Here is a 23,523-nt window from a genome sequence, read left to right on the forward strand (position 1 = left end):
AAGCATGTGACAGCATCTGCTTTGATGATTTTGTACAATGCCATTAAAAAAACGAAAGAGGAGATTAAAGGACAGAAAGAACGAACACACTGCTCTGTTTTTGCTGAAACGAACTTGAGGCGTTACAGCAGAGTTTAGCTTTAGAAACACACTGGATGTTTTTGCAGTTTCAGTGAAACAATTAATTCATATTTCTATTAGTCAAAACAAGATTATGGCGCAGCTGTGTTGGATTGTGAGAACATGTTCTTCAGAAAGCTCTGGATATTCACTCTGGCAGTTCAAATCAATATAAACTAATCCACAAACACCATGTTGGGATGCCCAAACTAATAACCTCATGATAGAGCCACATTGTCTTAATTTTTCAACACTGCTAGACCTCAACAGGGAAATCAGAGGCTCTTTTGCCTGAATGCATGTCAGTTCAGGACATATTCCAGATAAATGGCTTTTGTTTGGGCACAGTTCCATAATACATCACATAATATAACATATTTGTTTGCAAACACTTTAAAAGTTTGATTTCAGCCACAATAAAGCAATTATTAATCTTTCATCATAAAACGTCACGTGAAAGAACCAGAGAAAGAACCAGAATGGCTGAAAGAAACAGAGTTGAACCCTTGAAACTTCATCTGGAGCCCAGTCAACATCTGCCACATAACAATCTGTCACACACACATACACATACACAGGCTATAAATAGCTTGTTCAGTCACCTGCAAATATTTATCGCCATAGTTTCAAAATGATTGACTTTGAAGTATCTAAATGTTCAATAAGATCTGACCTTCTCAGGTAAACTCCAAAATCACTGTACTCAATAAAAATAAGCTGAAACATTCATAAATGCATGATTTGATGTGGCTCAGACAGCAGAGAGCGTCAGAAATCACATGGATTTCATCACACTCTGCGAAAGATTGTTTTCAATAAAAACATGATAAATAAACCATGATAAACATAGTAATGAGAAAAATATGCAGAAACAATATCCCTCCATAAAAGGAGACAAAGAAAGTCAAAGAAAAGGCCAAGAAATTAAGAAGAATGAGTGGAAATACTTGCACACAGTTGTGGACTGACATGGACTGACCAACAATGTGACTCAACCTGGATGTCTCAGTCCAGTCTTTTTCTTCTTTGTCCAGTCTTTCATTCCTCCTACATCTGATCTCCATGGCTTACATCAGTTCCTAAGCATGATTGTCTTAACAGAAACTTGCGTAAACAGAGAGAGGAAGAGACTGAACATTTTTCTTTACTCACCAGGGTACTGGTTGTTATCGAGGTCAGAATCTCCACGCAGGGTGAATCCAAAGCCTGCTGGGACGGTGGATGAAGCCCAGTCGCCTTTTAGCACTTGAGATGCCTGTAACATCAGCCCAGATTTTTGTCCGTTATAGATGAAGACCCTGCCACCACGATCCTCTCCTGCGAACGGAGCCCCTATTGCCACATCTGAGTAAGAAAAAGATGGAGAAACAATATTTGATCAATAACAGCATATACAAGATGTATATCCTATTTGTTTCCACTCACAGCCTGCCTATGGAAGCCTGTTTTTTCATCAGTGTCTCAATGTGAAATCTAAAGTTGCAATTGTTCAATTGTAAAATCCTAATTTTGAGATATAAAGGTGTAATACGATACAAAGTCTAAACAGTGAGATAAAAAATTGTTAGACAAAGTCGCCATTGAGATATAAAGTCACAATGTGAGATATAAGGTCTGATTGTGCAATACAAAGTTACAGTGTGCGATATAAATTCTTCATTGTTAGATATAAAGTCTCAATTTTGAGATACTCGCAATTGAAAGATATAAAGTGGCAATTGCGACATAAAGCCACAATTTGAGATGTAAAGTCTAAACAGTAAGACAAAGTCTCAATTCTGTCAAATAAAGTCACAATGTGAGATATAGTCTCATCTGCGAGATAAAAAGTCACTTTGTGAGATAAAAACATGAAGTTGCAACTGTAAGATATGAAGAAATATAAAGAGATTTTGATAAATAAAGTCACAAAGTTGGATTTAGCTTTTATTCTAACATAAAACAGGCTTCCATACAGTACCTACCACATCACCAGGATTCACATTAAGTTTGGATCTGCTCCATTTTGTTATTTATAATTTATTATTGATTATTTCAGTGTTTGATATGTTGGAGAGGAACAGAGAGATGCTTTCATGTGGAAGAACAGAGGATGCTGCTGAAAAGAATACCGATGATTTACACAAAGCTCCACAGGGAGCGACCGCTCTTTTCTCTTCGGCACTGAGGGACTATTACAGAACAATAACAGACTCATGCACAAGCACAAGTCCAAGTCCACTACTGCATGGCCAATAAATCTCCAGGGTAGGGTTATCTGTTCAAGTGTTCCTCCTGCCAGCAGTGCTGCTCAAGTCATTAACCTACATTTGGGCAGCAGCACACGCACATGAGTGGAAAACTAAAGAAACAGAGAAATGCTGACCCAGACAGAGATGCCCACTGAGGGGCAGAAAGGCAGAGGAACAGAGCGACTGAGGAGATGTTGAGGAAATAAGCTCTATAAAGATCTATGTCAGGGATATTCACATTACTTTAGGGCTGCTGTTGAATGACCAGGGGCCACTGAATTATCCGGTAATAGTAATGATATATGGCTTTCATTTGGTTTAAAAGTGTGGCTTACTGCATATCAGACTCATATATTTATTAAAACAGTGCTGGAACTTCTTTAAAAGATCCTTTTCACTCAGCGTAGACCATGTGAATTTAATTGTGACATCTTATTTACACATAAATTCATTCATAAAATTCATAAATGCGTCCAGTTGTCACGCCCCTGGACTGTTTTTGTTGTGTTTTTGCTCCCCATGTGTTCCGGACCGTGACCCAGTCTCTCCCCAGTCTGATTAGTTTGATTATTAGTTGATTCCCCACACCTGTCTGTCCCTCGTTTAGTATTTAATGTATAGTCTGCGTAATGTTCTCTGTCGGGTCTTAAATGTCATCTCCATGTACTGTGTGTGTTCTCAGTGATTTGGAAGAATAAAGATATTATTTGTAGAAGATCTCCTATGTGCTCCTCACAGTAGCGATCATGACACCAGTATGCTAACTTCAGATCCTCCCATTAAAATAAAGTGCGTATATGCACCAATAGTGAAAAATATATTGAGGCATAAAGAGGACACTGACATTGCACTGACACAATCTCAGCTTTCAAATTTTGTAATTTTTTAGAAATTCAAACAATAAATACCATTTTGTGGCTCTTTAATGTTTCATGACAGATCGCTGTAGTGCCTCAGTTCAAGCATTATGTGGAAAGATCATTTCTTACTACTAGTTATAGCATGAAATAAACATGAATGAACATTGTAAAGTTTGTTGTTTTATGGAAAGACGTCAATACACACCAGTTTTCAAGTTCAAATCCACCAATTTTAATATACTAACTTTCCTGTCGAGTTTATTTGTCGTACAAAATGGCAAATTTAGTGTTAGAATTGGTGAGATTGCATGTCAATCAAACTCCTAGTGAAGGGTATTTTAAAATAAAATTGAATTTAATGTAATTTACTAAATATATCTAATTCTTATTAGCCATTATTATTATACGTCCATTAGAATGTGGGCTGAAAGTGAAGTGTGTTTGGTCAATGGGCGTAATTTTATAATATGCACGTTGTTGGACCCAGTGGTTTTCATGTCTGTAAAACGTTTGTTTCTCTCCACTGTGGCATGTGTTCAATTAATTGTCTTGTATTATATACAAACACATGTCTACCCCAGCATCTACTCTAGTCTGCACCCCAGCATCAAATCAGTGTGACAGTGACAAATCATCAAGCCTGTCTACACTATGAGCAAGTTGTTTGATGGAGCAAAATTAGAGCGGGGTGTACACAGCCTTTCTGAATATAAAGGATTTTTGTCCTGTTGTGTCACTTGGTTGTAATGTAGACATGGATGTTGTTGAGGATAGTTATGTCTGCTGATAACCTCACGGGGAGCTGAATTTCACCCATAGGCCAGGCTTTAAGTATCCCCGATCTATGTCCTCACTCTGTAATGAAAATAACTGTCAAACGCCAAAGAACTGACAAAAACAAAGGGATAAAAGGATACAGAATAGGGAAAGAGAGAGAGCCCATGACTAATGACAGATCTGAGAGGAATGTGTGCTCATGGAAATCTTCTGAGCTAAGAAAACTGTTCTGAGGTAGACAGGAATGAAAAGTTTAATTAGACTTAGAAAAATAAAATCATCACCACAAGAAAACGCTCATTTCCGTCCACCGGACCACCGTGTGTGTGTGTGAGTGGGAAGTGTATGTGCACATGTGCGTCAGCGTATGTAATAATGCTGTTTTACTGTTTCTCTTGGACAAGTTCCTCTCTATAAATATCCGTCGCGTGTTGTTGGTGATTCTTGATCATTTCCTTTTCCTGTTTTCTAGCAGTGGGCACAGTAGTAGGCACAGTGCCCAAAGACCCCCAACATTAACAGTCAGATGGTCGACGAAAAAGAACAGCATAATATATATGAGACCAAATTCATTATGACACTTTACAAGATACTTAATTGTGTGGCTTGGCTTTAATGGACTGCATACATATACTACATGCCACAGTGGAGAGAAACAGACATTTTATAGACATAAGAAACCACTTGGTCCAAAAATAACACGCACGTATTGACTTAGACACGTAAGTCGTGCTCAAGGGCCTAATCTCATTTTCTGGCCGTAATGGAATTACAATTATAAGCTCTTATATGTACTTTGTTAAATGTACTTTGATAAATGTCTCCCAAATTCAGCAAAAGAAAAAAAAAACTTTACAGATTCTGTCTGGACCTGACAACAACCAACACTAAACACCAGGACACTACAGACTGTTTAACCACACACATAAGTGATGCCTTTCACTGGATCCTCTCAAAAGCAAATCCATCCGGAGGCAACAGAGCAACAAAACTGAACAAACTAAGCTCAGAGCAAAGAAGCCAAGCAACTAGCTATAAGACAGAATAATTCAAACAGCAGAAGTACAGAAGCACACAGAGACACTGTGACAAGAGTCACTTCATCACACCAGTGCAGCCATATGGCTTGTGTAACAGAGAAACAGTGTGTGATATCAGATTCATTATGACCATACCAGTTATTGATTAAGTCATTATTCTCCAAAACTCCAAGGCAGCAGCATCTCATAATGTGATACTTTTACATTGCCAGAAAAAAATGAGTCAAGACCTATAAGTAATCCACAAAATGAACCCCTGCATAAATCAAAGTGTGTTTTGTTACCATAGAACTCACAGACACATTATATACAATATTTGAGTCTCTAAGCACACTGGCATTTCATACAAGTTGTAAAGTTTTATATGACAACATGCTTTTGGAAATCAGAGAATCAGGTGGCTTGCATCTCATGTATGGATATCATATCCTCATCTTACTTTCATCCACATCAAGTGTCATTTTAAAATTACACTGAAATATCAGATCATGTTACAGTAACATATGGAGCTAATTCATAGACTGCACATGTGCACGCACACACACACACACACACACACACACACTCAGTGACCAGCACAACAGAAAACCTCTGTCTACAACTCAACTCAATCTGTCTCTAAACTCCACCCATGAACACCTGGTTTCTTTCAGATGCAGAAAGATCTCTGAAAAATCATAATAAATAGAGAAATGCTGCCATGACAACATAATTAGTGATGATCAGGACAGAAACTGAGAGACAGGGCTCAACAAAAAGTTATTTTCTGTGTGCCCAGGCAGGTCAACAATGCTCTGACCAAAATTTAAAATACTCCAAATTTTTAATTTCAGCTTTAATTCATAATTTTGTGGGGGTGAATTTATAAACTCTATTTATAGTTGTTATTCGATCTACGTCATCAATGTTCGCGGCGGCCATGTTGTTGACATAGAAACCACGGCAACTGTCAGTCTGTCAATTGACAAGCGAGGCAGCTTCGGTATTATCCATGGTATTATCGCTGTATTTTTTTTAAACAGCGATGGTGTGTTGTGTAATACACGGCTGTTCTAACAGCAGCAATAAGAACCCCGGAGTTAGTTTTTATGCGATACCGACTGTCAGAAAACGCGAAGGGAAGGAGACAGAGGAGTTGAGCCAGCGCAGGAGAGACTTGTGGCTAGCTAGGATAAATAGGCTAAACTTTCAGCCAACTCCCTACAGCAAAGTCTGTTCCCATCATTTTACCACAGGTAACGTTAGGGATATAACGTTATGCCTCACAGAAAAGTCTGTTCCCATCATTTTATCACATGTAGGCTAACGTTACAGTTTTTAGATGACTTAAAGTTACCTCACAGCAAAGTCTGTCCCCATAATTTTATCACATATGGTTAGCTGTAAGCAGTGGCTGAAACTGCTCTTTCAAATAGAGGAAGCTGCCATACATTGAGACAATTATTAAATTAGTATCAATAACTATATGAACATATAGGTCTGGCATTGATACTAGGTAGAGAATTAGTGCTTGTATGATACTGTGTTATTTTGTTATGCGGATACTGTATGAACGAGATAGTTATAAATATCCGGATAAGTGACGGCTGACAATAAGGACGGATCTTTACTTAAGGCTGTTGGGTCTATTTGATATGGGTCCACACCAATCAAGCGTATCTTCTCTTGATACCGACGAGATGAAGCCATTAGGCTAACTTACTTCTCCCCTCAACTCAAATCTACGCGCGGGCGGCTGGGGGCGGGCAAATGTCATGTCAACAAAATGGCCGCGGTTAGCTACTTCCGGTGTTTGCGAATAAGCCCTATTGTTACATTCATGACGGTGTTTAATATACATTTCTAAATTATTAAATTATTTCAATCTGATTTATTGTAGATTTTTCAATCATATAGATTTTTTGTTGACCATTATTTATTTTGCAATACTAGTGGTTGAATAGCAACAGGAACATAAACCATGTGACCTCCATTCAAAAACTCAAAACACACATGCAACAGAGTGGTTCACACTAAACTCTTCACAGGAAAATGCAGACAAGGGCACCAAATCACTAATTTTACCCTTCCCGACTGGCTAGAACTGTACATTTTAAGTGTGTGATAGAGAGACAGGATATCCTACACAAAAAAGACAAGTAGGAAATGGGTGTATATGTAACCTCTGTCTCACTGGCCTTGGAAAAACTCCTGAAACATGCAAGACAACACTCTGAAACTACATTAACACAAAGTCTTACCAAGGTAGCCATCCTGGTTGATATCTCCGAGAGGGGCGATGGCACTTCCATACCGGCCAAAGACGTGCGTTCCAGTGAGTGTGATTGGAGGGGAGAAGAGAAGCACATCCTCTTGCAAATACAAGTACACACGGCCCACCTCACGAGGTTTACTCTCAAACTCACGGTCCATGTAGAGTGGAGCTCCAACTAGCACGTCATCTAGCCTGCGCGTACACATAAATTCACAAATTTGACACAAACACGTCTAGGTTTTGCATTTTTGGAGGCCCATAAGTAACATAAATTGTATATGTATTTGTTTTGAAGATGCTTTACTTGGAAACTGAATGGATGGTTAACAACTGAATAAAGACCTGCAGCTTTATAGTGCATGTTTGAAGTCAAAGTATCATACAAGACGTCACCCTTGAGGAAGTGCACCACTGAACCATTGTAAAATATGAGCCATCAGAGAAGACAAAGACGAGCCAGCGCATGACAGTATCATGGCGGGGGATAAAGCATAAATCTTATAAATGCTGATAATATAAAACAGAGACATTTTGCCTGGAGATATGAATTTAGGAGTGTGTTTTGGACTGTGCGAGGACCGATGGAGGAACACCAAAATGTTCCTACAGTTCAGAACAGGGCATTCTGAGAATAACCTGGACTAAACCAACAAAGTTGGTGGCGGAATTCCAATGATAAAATGGAATGAAACATTGTAGAAAATTTCTCAAGACTTCTTAGATCTAAGATAACAGATATAACCAAGTTATGTTATTTAATATCTAAAAGTAAATCACTGTGATTTATACGTTTCAGCATTTAGTAGCCAAAAAATAACAAAAACGATACATTGATTTCAACACTAAAGACTGATTGGCCCTGTTTCCAGCAAATGAGCCATTTCAATGGCTATAAGTGTAATGAGCTGTAATGAGCTCTGTGCGTTGGTCATTGCTGGTGTATCATTTAACTGCTCTTTCTTTGTGTATACTGCTGTTTTACTGTGTATTCAACTATGTACCGTTGGCAAGGAAGCCTTTCAGTTAATGGCATAAACATATGTCAGCATTTCAGACATAAGAGAAGAAGCTTTGGCGCTGATGTGTCAGCAAAGTTTTGTATCCTCATAAGACCAAATTAGAAACAAATTTTATACATATCAAATTCCCTCTTGGACGATGTGAGCATTTAAACAAGGGTCGAGTAAACCAGAGCTTAATGCATGAATCTAAATAAGCCAAAGCCATATAAAACCTCATGGTCCTATTTATATGATTTACATGGTCCAAGTTCTATTTAGTTCTGAATACACCTTGTAACTAAATACAGTGTGAGCTGGTAAATTAAATTAGCTCAAAACAAATAATACGGACATATAAGAAAGCCTGGTTTCAATGCAAACAGACTGTGAGGAACACCTAAGTATTACAACTACAGAATGTGCTCTTTTGAGTCGCCTCACATGGGGATAAACATAGATTTCATAAGAATGACCCTAATGTAGACAGACTTACTCATTTACCATCACCTCTTGCATAGAACAACTGTTTTATGACCTTACATGTCGTCATTAGACATTAATTTCCATGTTGACTTACCCATCTCCATTTAGATCAGTCACTGCAACGGTGTATCCAAAATAAGAGGCCATCTGCCAGAAAAAGTTATATGAAATATAAATGTGAGATGGAGAGAATGCAATTAAAAGGTCTGTGTCTCATTCAAAAACTTCCTTTGGTCCAATTTAGCCAGACATAAATATATTAAATAACATTGTGCTTTGGCTTCCATTGGCTGTAGAAGGCAAAACTCAAAAGAACAACAATAAAAATAAAAAATCATTTAAAAGAGATGTTTCTGTGCAATTTCTATTGACTATGGCAGCATTAAATTCATCAAATGACAAAGAGCACATAACCAGGTATGCAGTACAGTCACACTACACACTTTCACTATCTAAAAGAGTCATTTTAGCTCTCCGGCTTACAATGGAGGGGCAATATGCAATTATAGTAAAGTATGTCAAAATGTGGCTGCTCTATTTGCACAACTTAGAACTTTGAACTGACCCACAACTCCTGCAAATAATTCATAGTAAACAAATAGCATGTTAACAAACAAAAACATCAAACAAAAATGTTAAAAACAAGAAATAAAAAGACAAAACAAATGAAAGGTTGGACAGTCACTCACCTGCTCCCCAGTGAAATTCTGAATAAAAGTCAGGTTTGTTGCATTGATCACAGCCACCTATAATAAGAGAACAGTCAGATTGTATTAGTGCTAATAAAACACTATTTCCATTCATGACAGATCGTCATGATTCTGATGTACTGCAGGACTTGTGAATTTGACCACATGTCTGTCCTCCACTCCAAACCAGAGTGATTTTCCTCATGTTAGGCGTTTAGCACTCTAATAATTACATCCAGATTGATCTTAGTGGATGTTTTTATGGGGCACGTATGACTGAGATCCTAAATCAAACAAAGCCACATATGGCTAATACCCAAGAATATAACATGCAGTAAAAAAAAAAGACCCAAATTCACTGTCTGCCTCACAAACCACCTATCCAGCTGAATATGATTCTGTTTAATTGAGGGCCAAAGGGGACACCCCTACGTCCTAGATGCTACAGCCCTAATTGGGAATTCCTTCTTAAGACTTCAAATCACATCCAGATGAGAAACTCATATGCACTTACACAAGTGACGAGGTTTTACCGGAATACCAGTCTTTGCAAAACATACAGCTTTTTTTTTTTGTTTATTTGAATAAACAAATGTTTCAATTTTAGTACAAAGGTAGTGACTAACCTCTTGAACATTTCTCACATTCTTCCTTCCCCCTTGACCTTTCCCTCTGACCTTTGATTCCATATCTTACCATGACAGAAACACAGGAAACAAAGTCTGTTTAGGACTGTATACTTACATAACCAAAGTTGTGCGCGCCTCGAGGTACCCCTGCTACCAATTCTGCAGAGGGGACATAAGAAAAGCATACAGTAAACATACCTGAGCTATTTACATATGCGTCAGCAGGTTTATATATTTTAGACTTGCAGAGTTTGAAGAAACAAATAATGTGCTTCAGTACTCAACAATAATAAAACATACACTTTTCTTGTTTTGAGAAGTGTGTATAAGTGAACATTTCCACACTCACAACCACTTATCTAGTGTATCTCAGGCTAAACAGTGAGGTGAGACGTGTGAGTGTTGTTAATCTCATCTCTGTCAACACCATGTCAGTCACTCATTTATTATAAATATTTAGAAGAGAGAGACAGAGAGGAGAAAGACACATAGTGGAGGAGACAGAGGCTGTCTGAGGCCTGATGGATGATCTTGGAGATAGTGATGTGGTGGGAGTGTTTGCGGCTGTCTTTCGGATCTGTCCCACCCACTGAGATCGGAGAGGGACTGTTCAAAAGTCTGCCTCATTTCTAACTTGAAATCTCCCAGACTCCCAGGGACCCATCGCAGCCCCGCTTGTCCTCGACCCTTCCCCCCGCCACCTCAAATTTCCCGCCTTCCTTGACCGCAAAGTGTGCCACAGCAAAGGCCATGTATGAAACTCTGACAAAAAGAGATCAGCATGTCTCTCCTCTCTGGATTCACCACTAATCCAGACCAGATAGAACATATGTCTGAGAAAGACAGAGAGGGAATTATGGGAAGAATGAAATGAAACTGCCGATAGCGTTGATTATTTGTGCATGCTGTCTGATTCACTGTAACAGAGCACATATACCCCCCAAAAATGGTGCAGAACATAATTTTGTCACCATTTTCTATTTTGCAGGTTAGTTTTGAGTGGTAACTTGTGGATGACACAGCAGACTATTGCAATCTGTCATACTTCATAATCATCATTTGATGAATTACTGCACTCATGATCAATAAACTCTATAAATTGTTTGTCATTTTAACAGAAAAAGACCTGTTAATAAAAACCTGTTAATACATTACCATATGTGACCCTGGACCACAAAACCAGTCATAAGTAGCACAGGTATATTTGTAGCAATAGCCAATACGTTGTATGGGTCAAAATTATCAATATTTTTATGCCAAAAATCATTAGGATATTAAGTAAAAATCATGTTACATGAAGGTATTTTGTAAGTTTCCTACCGTAAATATATCAAAACTTAATTTTTGTTTAGTAATATGCATTGCTAAGAACTTCATTTGGACGACTTTAAAGGTGATTTTCTCAATATTTAGATTTTTTTTGCACCCTCAGATTCCAGATTTTCAAATAGTTGTATCTCGGCCAAATATTGTCCTATACTAACAAACCATACATGAATGGAGAAAGGTTATTCAATCAGCTTTCAGATGATGTATAAATCTCAATTAAAAATTGTGTGATTCCATATCTTACACTCGTTACATTTCCAACGAGTGCTTGCAGTGTTCGGCCAATCACAATGCACTGTGCCAGTTGGCCAATCAGAGCATACTCAAGTCAAATTTACTTCTATAGCACAATACACACAATTTTAAAGCAGCTTTACAGAAAATCATGATGTTAATGTTTATAATATCTTATATCTCCATGCCTTATAGTCACATTTACCATATTAGAGCTGGGTGATAATAGGATATGTAGTTGATAATTATTGCATTATTTAGTTAATGTTTATTGCATTATTTTAGTCTCATATGCTTTACCACTCTGGTGTTTTGTCTTTGTTTGTATCAACCTGTGCAAGTATGTAAGTACCATTTAAAAGCAAGTATGACCATGTTTCATGGATAGGCCACTTGCAATTAACTCTGATTCATTATGTGGTTTTCTATTGTGGCATCTGTATCAGTAGCAGATTTTGAAAGATAGGTATTTTAACATTATATCACCTTATTGAAATATACCGTCCCGCAATATAAGAAACACTGTCACAGTATTTTACAGTGAACTTCTGGCAACCACAGCTGCATTTAACTGGCTTTTTTTTACAATGTAGAAAATTTTAAATGTGTACTTTTCAATTAGATGCACTCTATTATATAGCATAATAATTCACACAAGATTATTTTATTCCAGATTTTAGTCTGTTCAAGCTGGATTGTGGGTGGTTGGTAAATAAGTAGAAGGGTTTTGCAGAACGGTACTGTCTGATGGGTAGGTAGGCTAATGATTGCTTATGAGTCAGTATGGGCACACACACGTATTTGTGTTAGAGAGGGATGACAGACTGCAGATGGGCTGTTTGTCACTGGGTGGCATGTCAGGGACAGAATCCTGGGAGTGCTCTGTAATTATGGTCTGAGGCTGAAGGGTCCGATCAAAGCTCAGTAAGCAACAAATCCACACAACAACCACACACAGAGACAGAGATCTCTTTCATGCACTCACATTAATACACAAACTCTATAAAAAATGCAGAGGTTTGTTTATGTGTCTGAGATCTGGTACTCAACCCGAACATTACAACATGTGACTAGCAAAGAAGATACTTTAAAGAATGTTCTGTTTAGACATGGAGTCTTTTGAGTTCCACAGAAAAAAGAACAACATGATGGAGTAAATGATGATAGAATTATAATTTTTTGGTGAACTATCCCTTTAATCTGTATCATTCGCATATATAAAAGGTTTAATAGTTCTTACCTTGTTCCGAATCACCTGTGAACTCTCCGACCGCTACAGAGTAACCTACCAGACACAGAAAGAGAACATAAGGAACAGTTGATGCCGCTAACCAAAGTGGGTCAGTTTAAAAACCATGTTTACTCATGTTGGTTTTATCTCATCATTTTATTATCAATTGCACTAGTATCGTGACAGTCCAGCTGTGATGATGATTACTTACAGGGAAAATGTTCACAGGATTTTCAAGTGTGTAATTAAAAATGTGTGTGTGTGTGTGTGTGTATGAGTGTTTTGAGGTCTGTAGTTCCAGATGGAAATGTCATCAGTAGGCACAAACTTAGCACCGAATTGAGCTATGGGACAGAGGGTCAAGGTTACCTCAACATCCACCAAAAAATCTCATGTGTATTCATGTGCGCGTGTGTTTATTAAATTGACAGAGGGCTGGTCCTCTGACCCATAAACAGGGCCCCAAAGAAAATCGCTGGTGTCCCATAAAGCATCTTTACCTTTCAAAGGCAAACACACACAAACACGTCTCTTACCTAGGTAACTGTCATCATATGCGTCTGATGCAGCCACAGTCTGCTTCTCTCCCTGAACTTTGCGCAGAATAGTTTTTAGGGAATAGCCGTTCAATATTTCTGCAACACCTGCAGTGATCACTTGACCTAAACACACACAAATACACATTAGTTTCCAAATAGGCCTACTGATTTTGTGTCAGTGTGTGTTGATGTGCATCACAGACATTGTACAATTGTGGTGGCAGATGTTCTTGCTTATTTTTGGATGGCAAAACAAACTGTAAAGTACAAAAATTCCTGTAGAAATCATATGCACTAAAACAACAGGAATAAAAACAGCAATAAAGTTTTTTTTGACCTTATAAAAAACCTTATAGGCTAAGGGCATGAGTTTCTATATGTGAAATTATTTATTTTTTTTTTTATTCTAAAAGGAAAATATTTTTTCCTTTTATGCCATTTTTTTATATTTAAAAAAAGATAGTTAAATAAATATATTCATCTACAATAGTTGTAAAATTATATTAAGATCAATTATATATTTTTTGTAATATATTTCTAATTTCTATTATCTTTCTAATTCTAAGATGAATTATTGTGACCTTGAAATAATTTAAGAAAAAAAAAATTGTTGCATAGTTTTAATATAGGATTGATAAGTTTTCCGGTGGAAATACCACTGCTATTGCAGAATGGTCCATTAATGATAATTTGATCCAAGGATGGAAGCTTAATTCTCAACATGCAGAAACATTCAAAGGGGACACAACTTCTCTAAAAACTGTTAAAACCTCCCTGTATTACTTCCACAACATTCAGATATGTCAATCTGCAACTATCTACATTAAACAAGCACTGAGGAAAACAACACGCATGCAAGTTCTCAGATTAAGATGTAAGAGTGAGAGGAATGTCTTCCATTTTTGTTGTTCATGTTCAATAAACACATTACTCTCTTTTACTACCAGGCTACAGTCTGACCTGAACTCCAACCATTAATCTCTCTTAATGTGTGTGTTTAGCTGTGTGTCTGTGTGTACATGCGTCTCTATTGATTTGCATTTGTTTTGTTGGACACACACGACACAACATGTGGTACTTTTTCTCCTCACAGAAATCTGTTGTCTTTCCCCCCAAAAAAATTATGAAAGGCAAAGGTTAAGATGGACTGAGCGTGGGAAAAGAGGAGAGGAGAGAAAGCGAGTGGCAGGTCATAACTTCTAATGCATCTGTATTTGTCCGCAGCATGAAGTATATGAGAGAAATAGACATTTTTGTGTCATCTCAAGTCAACTGTCTCTTCATTACTAACAAAAACCAATAACACATGTGAGACGTGACGTGGAACCGAGTATTATTAGTATTTATTAAGGGCCTTGACTCTGAGTTCAGGCTGTGCGGGGTCTGAAAATTGAACAAATCTGTTTTTATGTCTTAACATACGACTGCAATTACACAACAATCAACATCTAGCATTGTGATCCAAATCCAGACACATAAACAATTACATATACATCCGGCCACAAAATATTTAGCTGTGCCTCATTTGGTCAGGGCCAAACATCCATTCCACGCATTTTTTAAAGATTTTTAAGAGGAGCACTTCACTACAAGAAATACAGTTAGATGTATTCTTGAAGCTTTTTTACACCTTTTGGATTTGACACATACTTTTCTATCACTTCTTCAGCCATTCATGATTATGGGATAAACACATTATAAATTATAAGTTTAATATTAAAATGTTAAAGACACTGCACTTCCAAAAGGCAGTTTATGGCTAATTAGATATATTAGAGTGGAACATTATTTTTTAAGAAATTTAAAAAAATTAATTAAAAAACATTAAGAAATTAAGTCTTAAAAACGTAAGATTTTGACTTTTTTTGAATTCCCTGATTTTTCCAGGTTTTCATTACTGTGGGAATCTCAATACACTGCATAAAATCTGTGTTTTTCAATAGCTTATTTTTATCACCAATATCAAGCCAGCATAAGTCGCTAACAGGCAATATAATACAAAATTATAATTACATTAATTATAACTAAATTATATTATTTAAAAATGCATTAATTAATGTATTAATGTAAAATACATTCATTGGAAATTAAATATTTTATGCAAAATTTGCTCAAAATTCAGCATAATTATTTGTAAAAAGATGCATTGACAAAGCTTAGTAGATTTTTAACTCAACTCAAAGTGGACCTGCCAGTTTTGTTAATCAGCCAGATTAGTTGATGCTGGCAGTCTCTAAATGGCCCAACACTTGCTGATTTATTTATCCCTAACATAAACACCGCTAAACATATGCAGATGCACAGATTTCTGCATTCTCTTTAAATGCATTCCATCGCCAATTGTGCAGAACGTATAATTCAGTCTAAAAGTGAAGAAGTGCAGGCATTCATTAACCTGCGTTCACTGGAGTTTAAAAGCGATGATCACAGCTCTAACGGTGAGCCAACATTAAAGCCATTGACCAGAAAGAGCAGCTCATTGACCTCTCTCTGTCTTCTATTATCACGACCGCTATATTACCGCCATCACTGACCCATCTGTGATGACTGAATTGCAGCAGAACACTTCACTGATCGGCTGAACAGACTCAGAAATGGTAGCGCTAACACACTGAGATAATCCCTGATTATTTAGGTAACAGGACTCATGGGAGGTGACGTGTCATCGTTCTGAGTGTCTGTTATTCTGCTCTGAAGGTGGGGAAAGGGTCAGCCTGGTCAGTTTGTTGGACGAAACTGAGATTCTTGGGGTCCTGTGAGACTGTGAGTCTGGGATATGAGAGACTTGCGTCTGCCAATCTCACTCAGAGAAACTCTGTAAAAGGATGGAATGATGGAAAAGACAAAATAATGAGGAGAAGTGTGTTACCTTGCCAGTAGAAACTCCCTGGCCCTCCCACAACCAGAGTCCCTTCCTGAGAGATGGAGAAAAAAAAAGTGAGGAAATGGGAGAGAAGGTAGAAATGAGGACACAGCCCTCAAAAATGTGTTTATTTCTGTGTGTTTGCTTGTGCATTTTGAGCAGGATTATGGAGAAAAACTTACAAGCATCTGTATAAGCAGAGACAAAAGAAATAATGAGGAATAAGCCCTCATCCTGCTTGAATGAAGGGTCAAATCGATACATAACATTTCCATTTAAAACTGGAAATGACTGCTGTGAGATTTTGAACAAAAGGCAGGACATGTCGCACAGGAGTGTGTAATCATAAAGATGAAATACACAGACAGGGTTGAGGAGGGAGATTTGTTACCTTAGTGAAATCAACACTGAAGCCTGCCTGGCAGAAGCCCTGGCCCTCGGGGTCCGGGTTATCTATAAAGATCAGAGCAACTTCATTTACACAAGCCTTTAGGATATGAATGAGTACGGAAAGTTTCAGCACTTCGAAGACAAATCTGTAAAATATTGAGGTAAATGAATAATGTAATGCAATGAAATGTAAAGTTCACAAATTCAGATAGTATTGTTAAATGAGATTAAATGTAAATATGAGTGTCTAAATTCCTCTTTGAACTACCTAATTACTGAATATATTGGAATGATCATACATCAGCAGTGTTGAGAGTAACGCGTTACAAAAGTAATGCATTACAGTAACGGATTACTTTTTGCTGTAACGCAGTAGTGTAAGGCATTACTAATAAATTTTCAGTAATATTTTACTCGGTACATGTTCAGTAACGCTTGCATTACAACATACTTTTAGCCCAAAATGTAATTGTTCAAAGAAAAAACAGCAAGACTGCGAGACATTAACGAATCAAAAATGCCGCAAGTAAGTTCTATTTCCTGTTCATAGTCAGTCAATAGCCGCGTGTGGTGTCCAAGTTTGTAAATAAAGACTAAACGGCAGCTTTTGATATATTTGTTTAGCGATTTATTCATTCATCTCCCTCTTGCTGGTGGAACTTTGTATTGTGTGACGTAGTCCAGTGAAGGCGTGTTTAGGGCGGGTTTTACAGGAGTGCCGAAAGGCTACTGGCTCGACAGTGGAAACACGGCATGATTTCGGCCTCTTGAATTCAAAGAGAATAAAATAATGGCAACAATAAGAAAAGAAAAAATGTGCATCTTGTCATGGCATTAGAGTTTACATATAGTCCTGTTGTGTCTAATATGAATAGACCCAAGCTATTCACAGATATCACCAGATAATCACTTTACCTCTACCATACTTTTAACAGACTTGGACCTTTTGTGATTCTGGCCGTCATCCTTTCTTGCATTGTCTTGAGCCTTCACTTTGCCAATTATAAGTTATATTGTTAGTAGCCTGGATAGCCCACAGTCATGCTAAACCATATGGCCCTCTACTGGATGTAAAATGCTCTGCAGTACATTTTATCATTTCGTAATGTTCTACTTCTGTAGTTCTTTTGGTGAAAGTAACTCAAAAGTAATAGAGGAGTCATGTAACGCATTACAATTCTGAGACAGTAATATTGTAAGGTAAGGAATTACTTTTAAATAACAGTAACAAGTAATCTATAATGTATTACAGTTTGGAAGTAACTTGCACAACACTACATCAGACAGACTATGTATTAAAACAGTAAAATATTATAATAGTAAAATAATTATAGAGTATATTAACAATATATTAAATGCTTAAATACTTAATAAATATGGAATACTTAATTTATTGAGTTCTAACAGTAAATTACTGTCAGTAATATAATTATTCTTACATTGAAGCTGAAAAATTAATCATCAACAAATATTCAATATACCCCCTATATCTCCTGCCCTACTTGTATGGCCACAGCAATAAAAAAAAGTAATTGTTTTTTAAAAAAGGTTCTACTGCCAGACCTGTTGAATCAAGAAATCACTTAAATAGAACCTGTCTGACAAAGTGAAGCATGCTTAAAGAGCAACACATCATGCCGCAATCTAAAGAAATTCAAGAACAGATGACAAATAAAATTAGTTGACATATATCAGTCTGGAAAGGGTTATAAAGCCATTTCTAAGGCTTTGGGACTCCAGCGAACCACAGTCAGAGCCATTATCCACAAATGGAGAAAACTTGGAACAGTGGTGAACCTTCCCAGGGGTGGCTGGCCTACCAAAATTACTCCAAGAGCACAACGACGACTCATCCAAGAGGTCATAAAAGAACACAGAACAACATCTAAAGAACTGCAGGCCTCACTTGCCTCAATTAAGGTCAGTGTTCATGATTCAACAATAAGAAAGAGACTGGGCAAAAACGGCATCCATGAGAGAGTTCCAAGGCAAAAGCCACTGCTGACCAAAAAGAACACAAAGGCTCGTCTCACATTTGCCAAAAAATATCTTGATTATCCCCAAGACTTTTGGGCAAATATTCTGTGGACTGATGCGACAAAAATTGAACTTTTTGGAAGGTGTGTGTCCCATTACATCTGGCATAAAACCAATACAGGATTTCATTAAAAGAACATCATACCAACAGTCAAACATGGTGGTGGTAGTGTGATAGTCTGGGGCTGCTTTGCAGCTTCAGGATCTGGACGACTTGCCATAATTGATGGAACCATGAATTCTGCACTCTATCAGAAAATCCTGAAGGAGAATGTACAGCCGTCAGTTTGTGATCTCAAGCGCACATGGGTTATGTGGCAGGACAATGATCCCAAACACACCAGCAAGTCCACCTCTGAGTGGCTCAAGAAAAACAAAATTAAGGAATTAATGATGTGAAAGACTCATTGCCAGTTATCGCAAACGCTTGATTGCAGTTGTTGCTGCAAAGGGTAGCACAACCAGTTATTAGATTTAGGGGGCAATTACTTTTTCACGTAGGGCCAGGTAGGTTTGGACAGCTTTTTTCCCTTAATACATGAAATCATTATTTCAAAACTGCATTTTGTATTTACTCGGGTTATGTTTGTGCAATATTAAAATTTGTTTGATAATCTGAATCTTTTAAAGTGGTCATATGATGCAATTTCAAGTTTTCCTTTCTCTTTGGAGTGTTACAAGCTGATTGTGCATAGATAAGATCCCTGAAGTTGCAAAGACTAAAGTCTCAAAACCAAAGAGATATTCTTTATAAAAGTTAAGACTCTACCACGCCCCCCTAAAATGGCTCATTCAAACACCCCCCCACATGTCTACATCATGGTGTGGGGAGATTTGCAAAACACCGCCCAAATGTATACGCAAAGAAAGAAAGTGGGACTTTTATTCTCGCTGTAGTATTGTTTCTGCCGCCGGCACCAGGTCCTGGAGACGCTGTTTCTCGTTGTGAAAGTGAAACTACTTTGTTTGGGCTTCCAAAAGAGGACACAAATAGAAATCAGTGGTTAAGTTGTGTTTACAACACTGTTCCAGAACAGTTCAACCCAAATATTTGAGTGTGTGCATCGCATTTTACAGAGGACTATTTCCTGACCCTGGGAGTAGCCTGCCAGCTGTGCACAAAGACTGTTTCTATAAAGTGGGGCAATTCCAACTTTGCAAGGAGATTCTGGTGCTTCTGACTCACAGCCTGTAAATATGTTTTCATATTTAAAGAATTTGCCACTGACTATTCAAACGCGAGTTTTGAGCTGTGTAGAGTAGCGCTTGTTGTTTGTCGTTTCTCCGATCACAAATGCAGACATGGTAATGTTTACGCGTCGCATTGCATCGTGTTACATTATTGTAAAAAGACAGTATAAGTCATTATAATCAGTAATTATGTCCCCATTGGATGCATCAAATGCCTCGTCTGTAATGGGTTTTATTGTTTTTGTGTCGTCTGCTGGGACACGGCATCACAATACGGTAAGGGGCGTAACATTTCTGTCTCACGCTTGAGGTATTCGGCCAATCACAACGCACTGGATAGCTGGCCAATCAGAGCATGCCTCGCTTCTCAGAACGATGAGCTTTGTAAAAATCGGTGCGTTTCAGAAAGGCAGGGCATAGAGGAGCAACAATAATGTATAGTATGTGGAAAATAATGTGTTTTTTGAACCTTAAACCGCATAAACACATTGCATTAAACCAAATACACAAAATAATGTTCTTTTTAGCAACGTCATATGACCCCTTTAAGTGTGACAAATATGCAAAAAATTTTAAAAAACAAACAAAAAAACAAAACAGGAAGGGGGTTAAAAACCTTTTCACGGCACTGTATATATATATATATATATATATATTATTTTTATTTTTTTTTGGCAGGTAGTAGGCCTATATTTGTTTATTTTTATATATTCAGTAATTAAGTATAACATCATTCATATTCAAGAGCAACGCCATTGCCATTTCGTGACATCACAAATCTGTGCAAATCCTCCCAACTGTCCGCAGTTATTTATAAAACAATATGGCTTTTTATATGGTGCTAACCCTATGCTTAATCCCAAACCTAACCATAACTAACTCCTTAAGTCATAAGAAGATGATTGATTGATAAGAATGATGTTTAAGCACCACGTCCAGGCCAAAATCTACCCTTAATATCTGATTGGAGTTTAGGAATGTGGTTCCAGGATCAACAAGGATGTACAGTAAGTTATGTCCTGTGTGTGTTGCCATAATGTGTCGTACAGTAGGTGGGGAGGGTTAATGAGGCGGAACATCACTTGCAAATCCAAACCCCTGTTCTCATCATGTTCTCTAAAAATACAATAAACACACTCTCTCTCATTCCATCCCTGTCCTTCTTTCACTCCTCTGCCAGACTTCACTTAGTATTTCATTTCTCACATTTTCTCAATACTACTGTCTTTGCAAGTGTGTGTATACACGCATGCATGAGAGTGTCCATAGTAGAGCAAAAACAAGCTGGATTTTATCAACACCGAGCATCTCTGCCCTGAGTCTTGGCAGGGAGTCCTAGCTGGCCTGCCAGGAGACGGCTGGCACTTGAAATTGTTTGACAAAGAATGAGGAAAGTAATTCACAGTCATTATGGCCATTTGTCTCATATAATAATTTTCCCTCAGAACACATTAGGCACAATTATCATTATTAATATACCACTTCACTCTACACTAACTGTTAATCTACACACACGTGCTGTGTAAATTTAAGAGAATGTGTGTATCTGATATGACGACAAGAAATTAGAGTATATTTATCAACTAACCATTACTGTGAATGAGATTTTAAGTACAGGAAATAAGCAGGAAATTACATTAAAATAAACATGTGAGTTTCCCGTTTGATCTTTGGCAACTGGCACAACTTGGGCAGCCCGAAAACAGCGGACAGAATCTGTGTGTGAAAAGCAGAGCTGGCACGACTACTCATTTTTACTAGTTGGCTAGTCATCCAAAAAAAACATTAGGCTAGTTATATGTAACCGTATGTTCAGTAAATCAGTAAAAACACTCCAAGAAGTGACAGTATTCTTGGTGCTGTTTTTTGGATCATCCAGCAATGCATCGACGAAGAGTCAGAGTGAAGACGTGAAGTGTGTCAGTGTGCAGCTGAGGATGATGCAGGTGAGAAACGAAAGCATGCACACTTCATTACACAGATTTATGCTGTTTGCATTGCAACGAACAGTGCCAAAACCTGTCATGTTCAACTGGCTTATAGGTTCTGTCAGCCTTTGGGCAGAACTTGATTCATTTCAGGGCGGAATGCAAGAATTTTGGCTTGTAGGTGAACACACTAAATGAACACAGACCATCTTAGATACACTTCTAACTTACATTGTGAACATAAAGCTCTGAGTTCACGCTATTTTAACACACTTTTTCTGAGCAATTTTTCAGAATACTTTGAAATATAATTGGCCATTACAGTTTTCTATACAAAACTGTTATGCAGCTATGCTACTGTTCAAACGTTTGGGATTAGTAAGATTTTTTTTTTATGTCTTTGAAAGATTCTTCTTTTGCTCACCAAGGCTGCATTTATTTGACCAAAAATACAGTAAAAAGAGTAAAATTGCTAAATAATTATGCAATTTTAATTACACAGCATTATTATGTTGTGTGAGGGGTAGGGTTATAAAAACAAGTAAGGGGTAAGGGGATAGAAAATACAGTGTGTCTAGTATAAAAAAAACACTAAGTCTATGGAATGTCCCCATAAAACATGGGAAAACCAGTTTGTGTGTGTGTGTGTGTGTGAAATACTCACTGGTTCGACACGGAGAATACTCAGCATAGGCACTGAAGTTCTGCACAGCCACATAACAAGTTCCCACTGGATCCATCTCACTGCTGACCTTCACTGTCCTCCAGTGATAGAGGGGCGCACAAGCCTACAGAACCACACAAACACCATGTTACTGTAAATAACAGCAGGCATAGATCATAAAGAGACTACTCAGGCCAGAGCTGAAGATGAAAAAACATCCAGTCTTCTGTCATTTTCTGAATAAAAGCATTTGAAAGAGCAAAATGTTTCCGTATTTGATTATTTGGAGAACAACAGTCACATTTGGGAACCATGCCTTCCCTCATGAAATAACTCTGGGCTTTTTCTTTCAAACATCAGCAGTTCTCCACCTCGCATGGTCAACCTCAAATCAACATTTTCCAAAACCCCCTCAGTAACGGGACAGAGCCACATTTCCTATCAAAACATTTCTCCAAAACAACACTCCCGTGCATTCATGAATGAAACTCTGATTCTGGCTCCCATGCATTCATGAATGAAACACTAACGCTATTAAACAGCATTAAACCCATTGATGGGCAGCTATTTACTGATAAAGAGTAGAGTTTCCAACCACATCCATGAATGCACGGAAGCATGCGTCCAGCATGAGGATGACTGCAAATGGGGTCTTTAACTGGATTATGTTTCTGAGCATCACTTACCACCACTTTGCCTTTGTGGGTCCTGACTGTGGCTCCAAACCACTGATGGGATTTAAATTCTAGAGGCTCCCGTGTCCCGTTCACTTTAATCATTCGGTTATCTGGACAAGAGAGGGGAAGAATGAAAGTTACAGAAAAACAGAGTGGGACTTCATTACATAATAAACAGAAAACATCAGGCAGCTGAGAAATGTAACACATTGTGAACACTTGTGCCAATATACTCATTTTGGAACAACATGAGCCATGAAACAGCAAATTAGGTTTCAAATGAGTCTGAGTGTGTTTGTTTATGTGAAGGCACATCTACAGGGGGTCGTTTTACTCTCAGAGTGTGTACACACAGC

General features: G+C 37.8%; 1 protein-coding gene across 2 annotated transcripts in view; it reads right to left on the reverse strand.

Annotated features, from left to right (window-relative positions):
- The window catches only part of itga8 (integrin, alpha 8), a 78,247-nt gene that overhangs the window by 48,632 nt on the left and 6,092 nt on the right, over window positions 1-23,523 (reverse strand). For both annotated transcript variants that reach the window (XM_058746891.1, XM_058746890.1), the window contains 11 exons: window positions 23,177-23,277; window positions 22,491-22,614; window positions 16,672-16,733; window positions 16,287-16,332; window positions 13,415-13,540; window positions 12,888-12,932; window positions 10,200-10,243; window positions 9,456-9,512; window positions 8,861-8,913; window positions 7,269-7,474; window positions 1,273-1,464 (listed from right to left, as the gene is read on the reverse strand). In XM_058746891.1, the coding sequence (XP_058602874.1) occupies window positions 1,273-1,464; window positions 7,269-7,474; window positions 8,861-8,913; window positions 9,456-9,512; window positions 10,200-10,243; window positions 12,888-12,932; window positions 13,415-13,540; window positions 16,287-16,332; window positions 16,672-16,733; window positions 22,491-22,614; window positions 23,177-23,277 (1,056 nt within the window). The remainder of the gene's footprint in view (window positions 1-1,272; window positions 1,465-7,268; window positions 7,475-8,860; window positions 8,914-9,455; window positions 9,513-10,199; window positions 10,244-12,887; window positions 12,933-13,414; window positions 13,541-16,286; window positions 16,333-16,671; window positions 16,734-22,490; window positions 22,615-23,176; window positions 23,278-23,523) is intronic.

The sequence above is a fragment of the Onychostoma macrolepis genome, chromosome 16 (genome assembly GCF_012432095.1).
Source record: "Onychostoma macrolepis isolate SWU-2019 chromosome 16, ASM1243209v1, whole genome shotgun sequence".
In the NCBI taxonomy this organism is placed as follows: domain Eukaryota; kingdom Metazoa; phylum Chordata; class Actinopteri; order Cypriniformes; family Cyprinidae; genus Onychostoma; species Onychostoma macrolepis.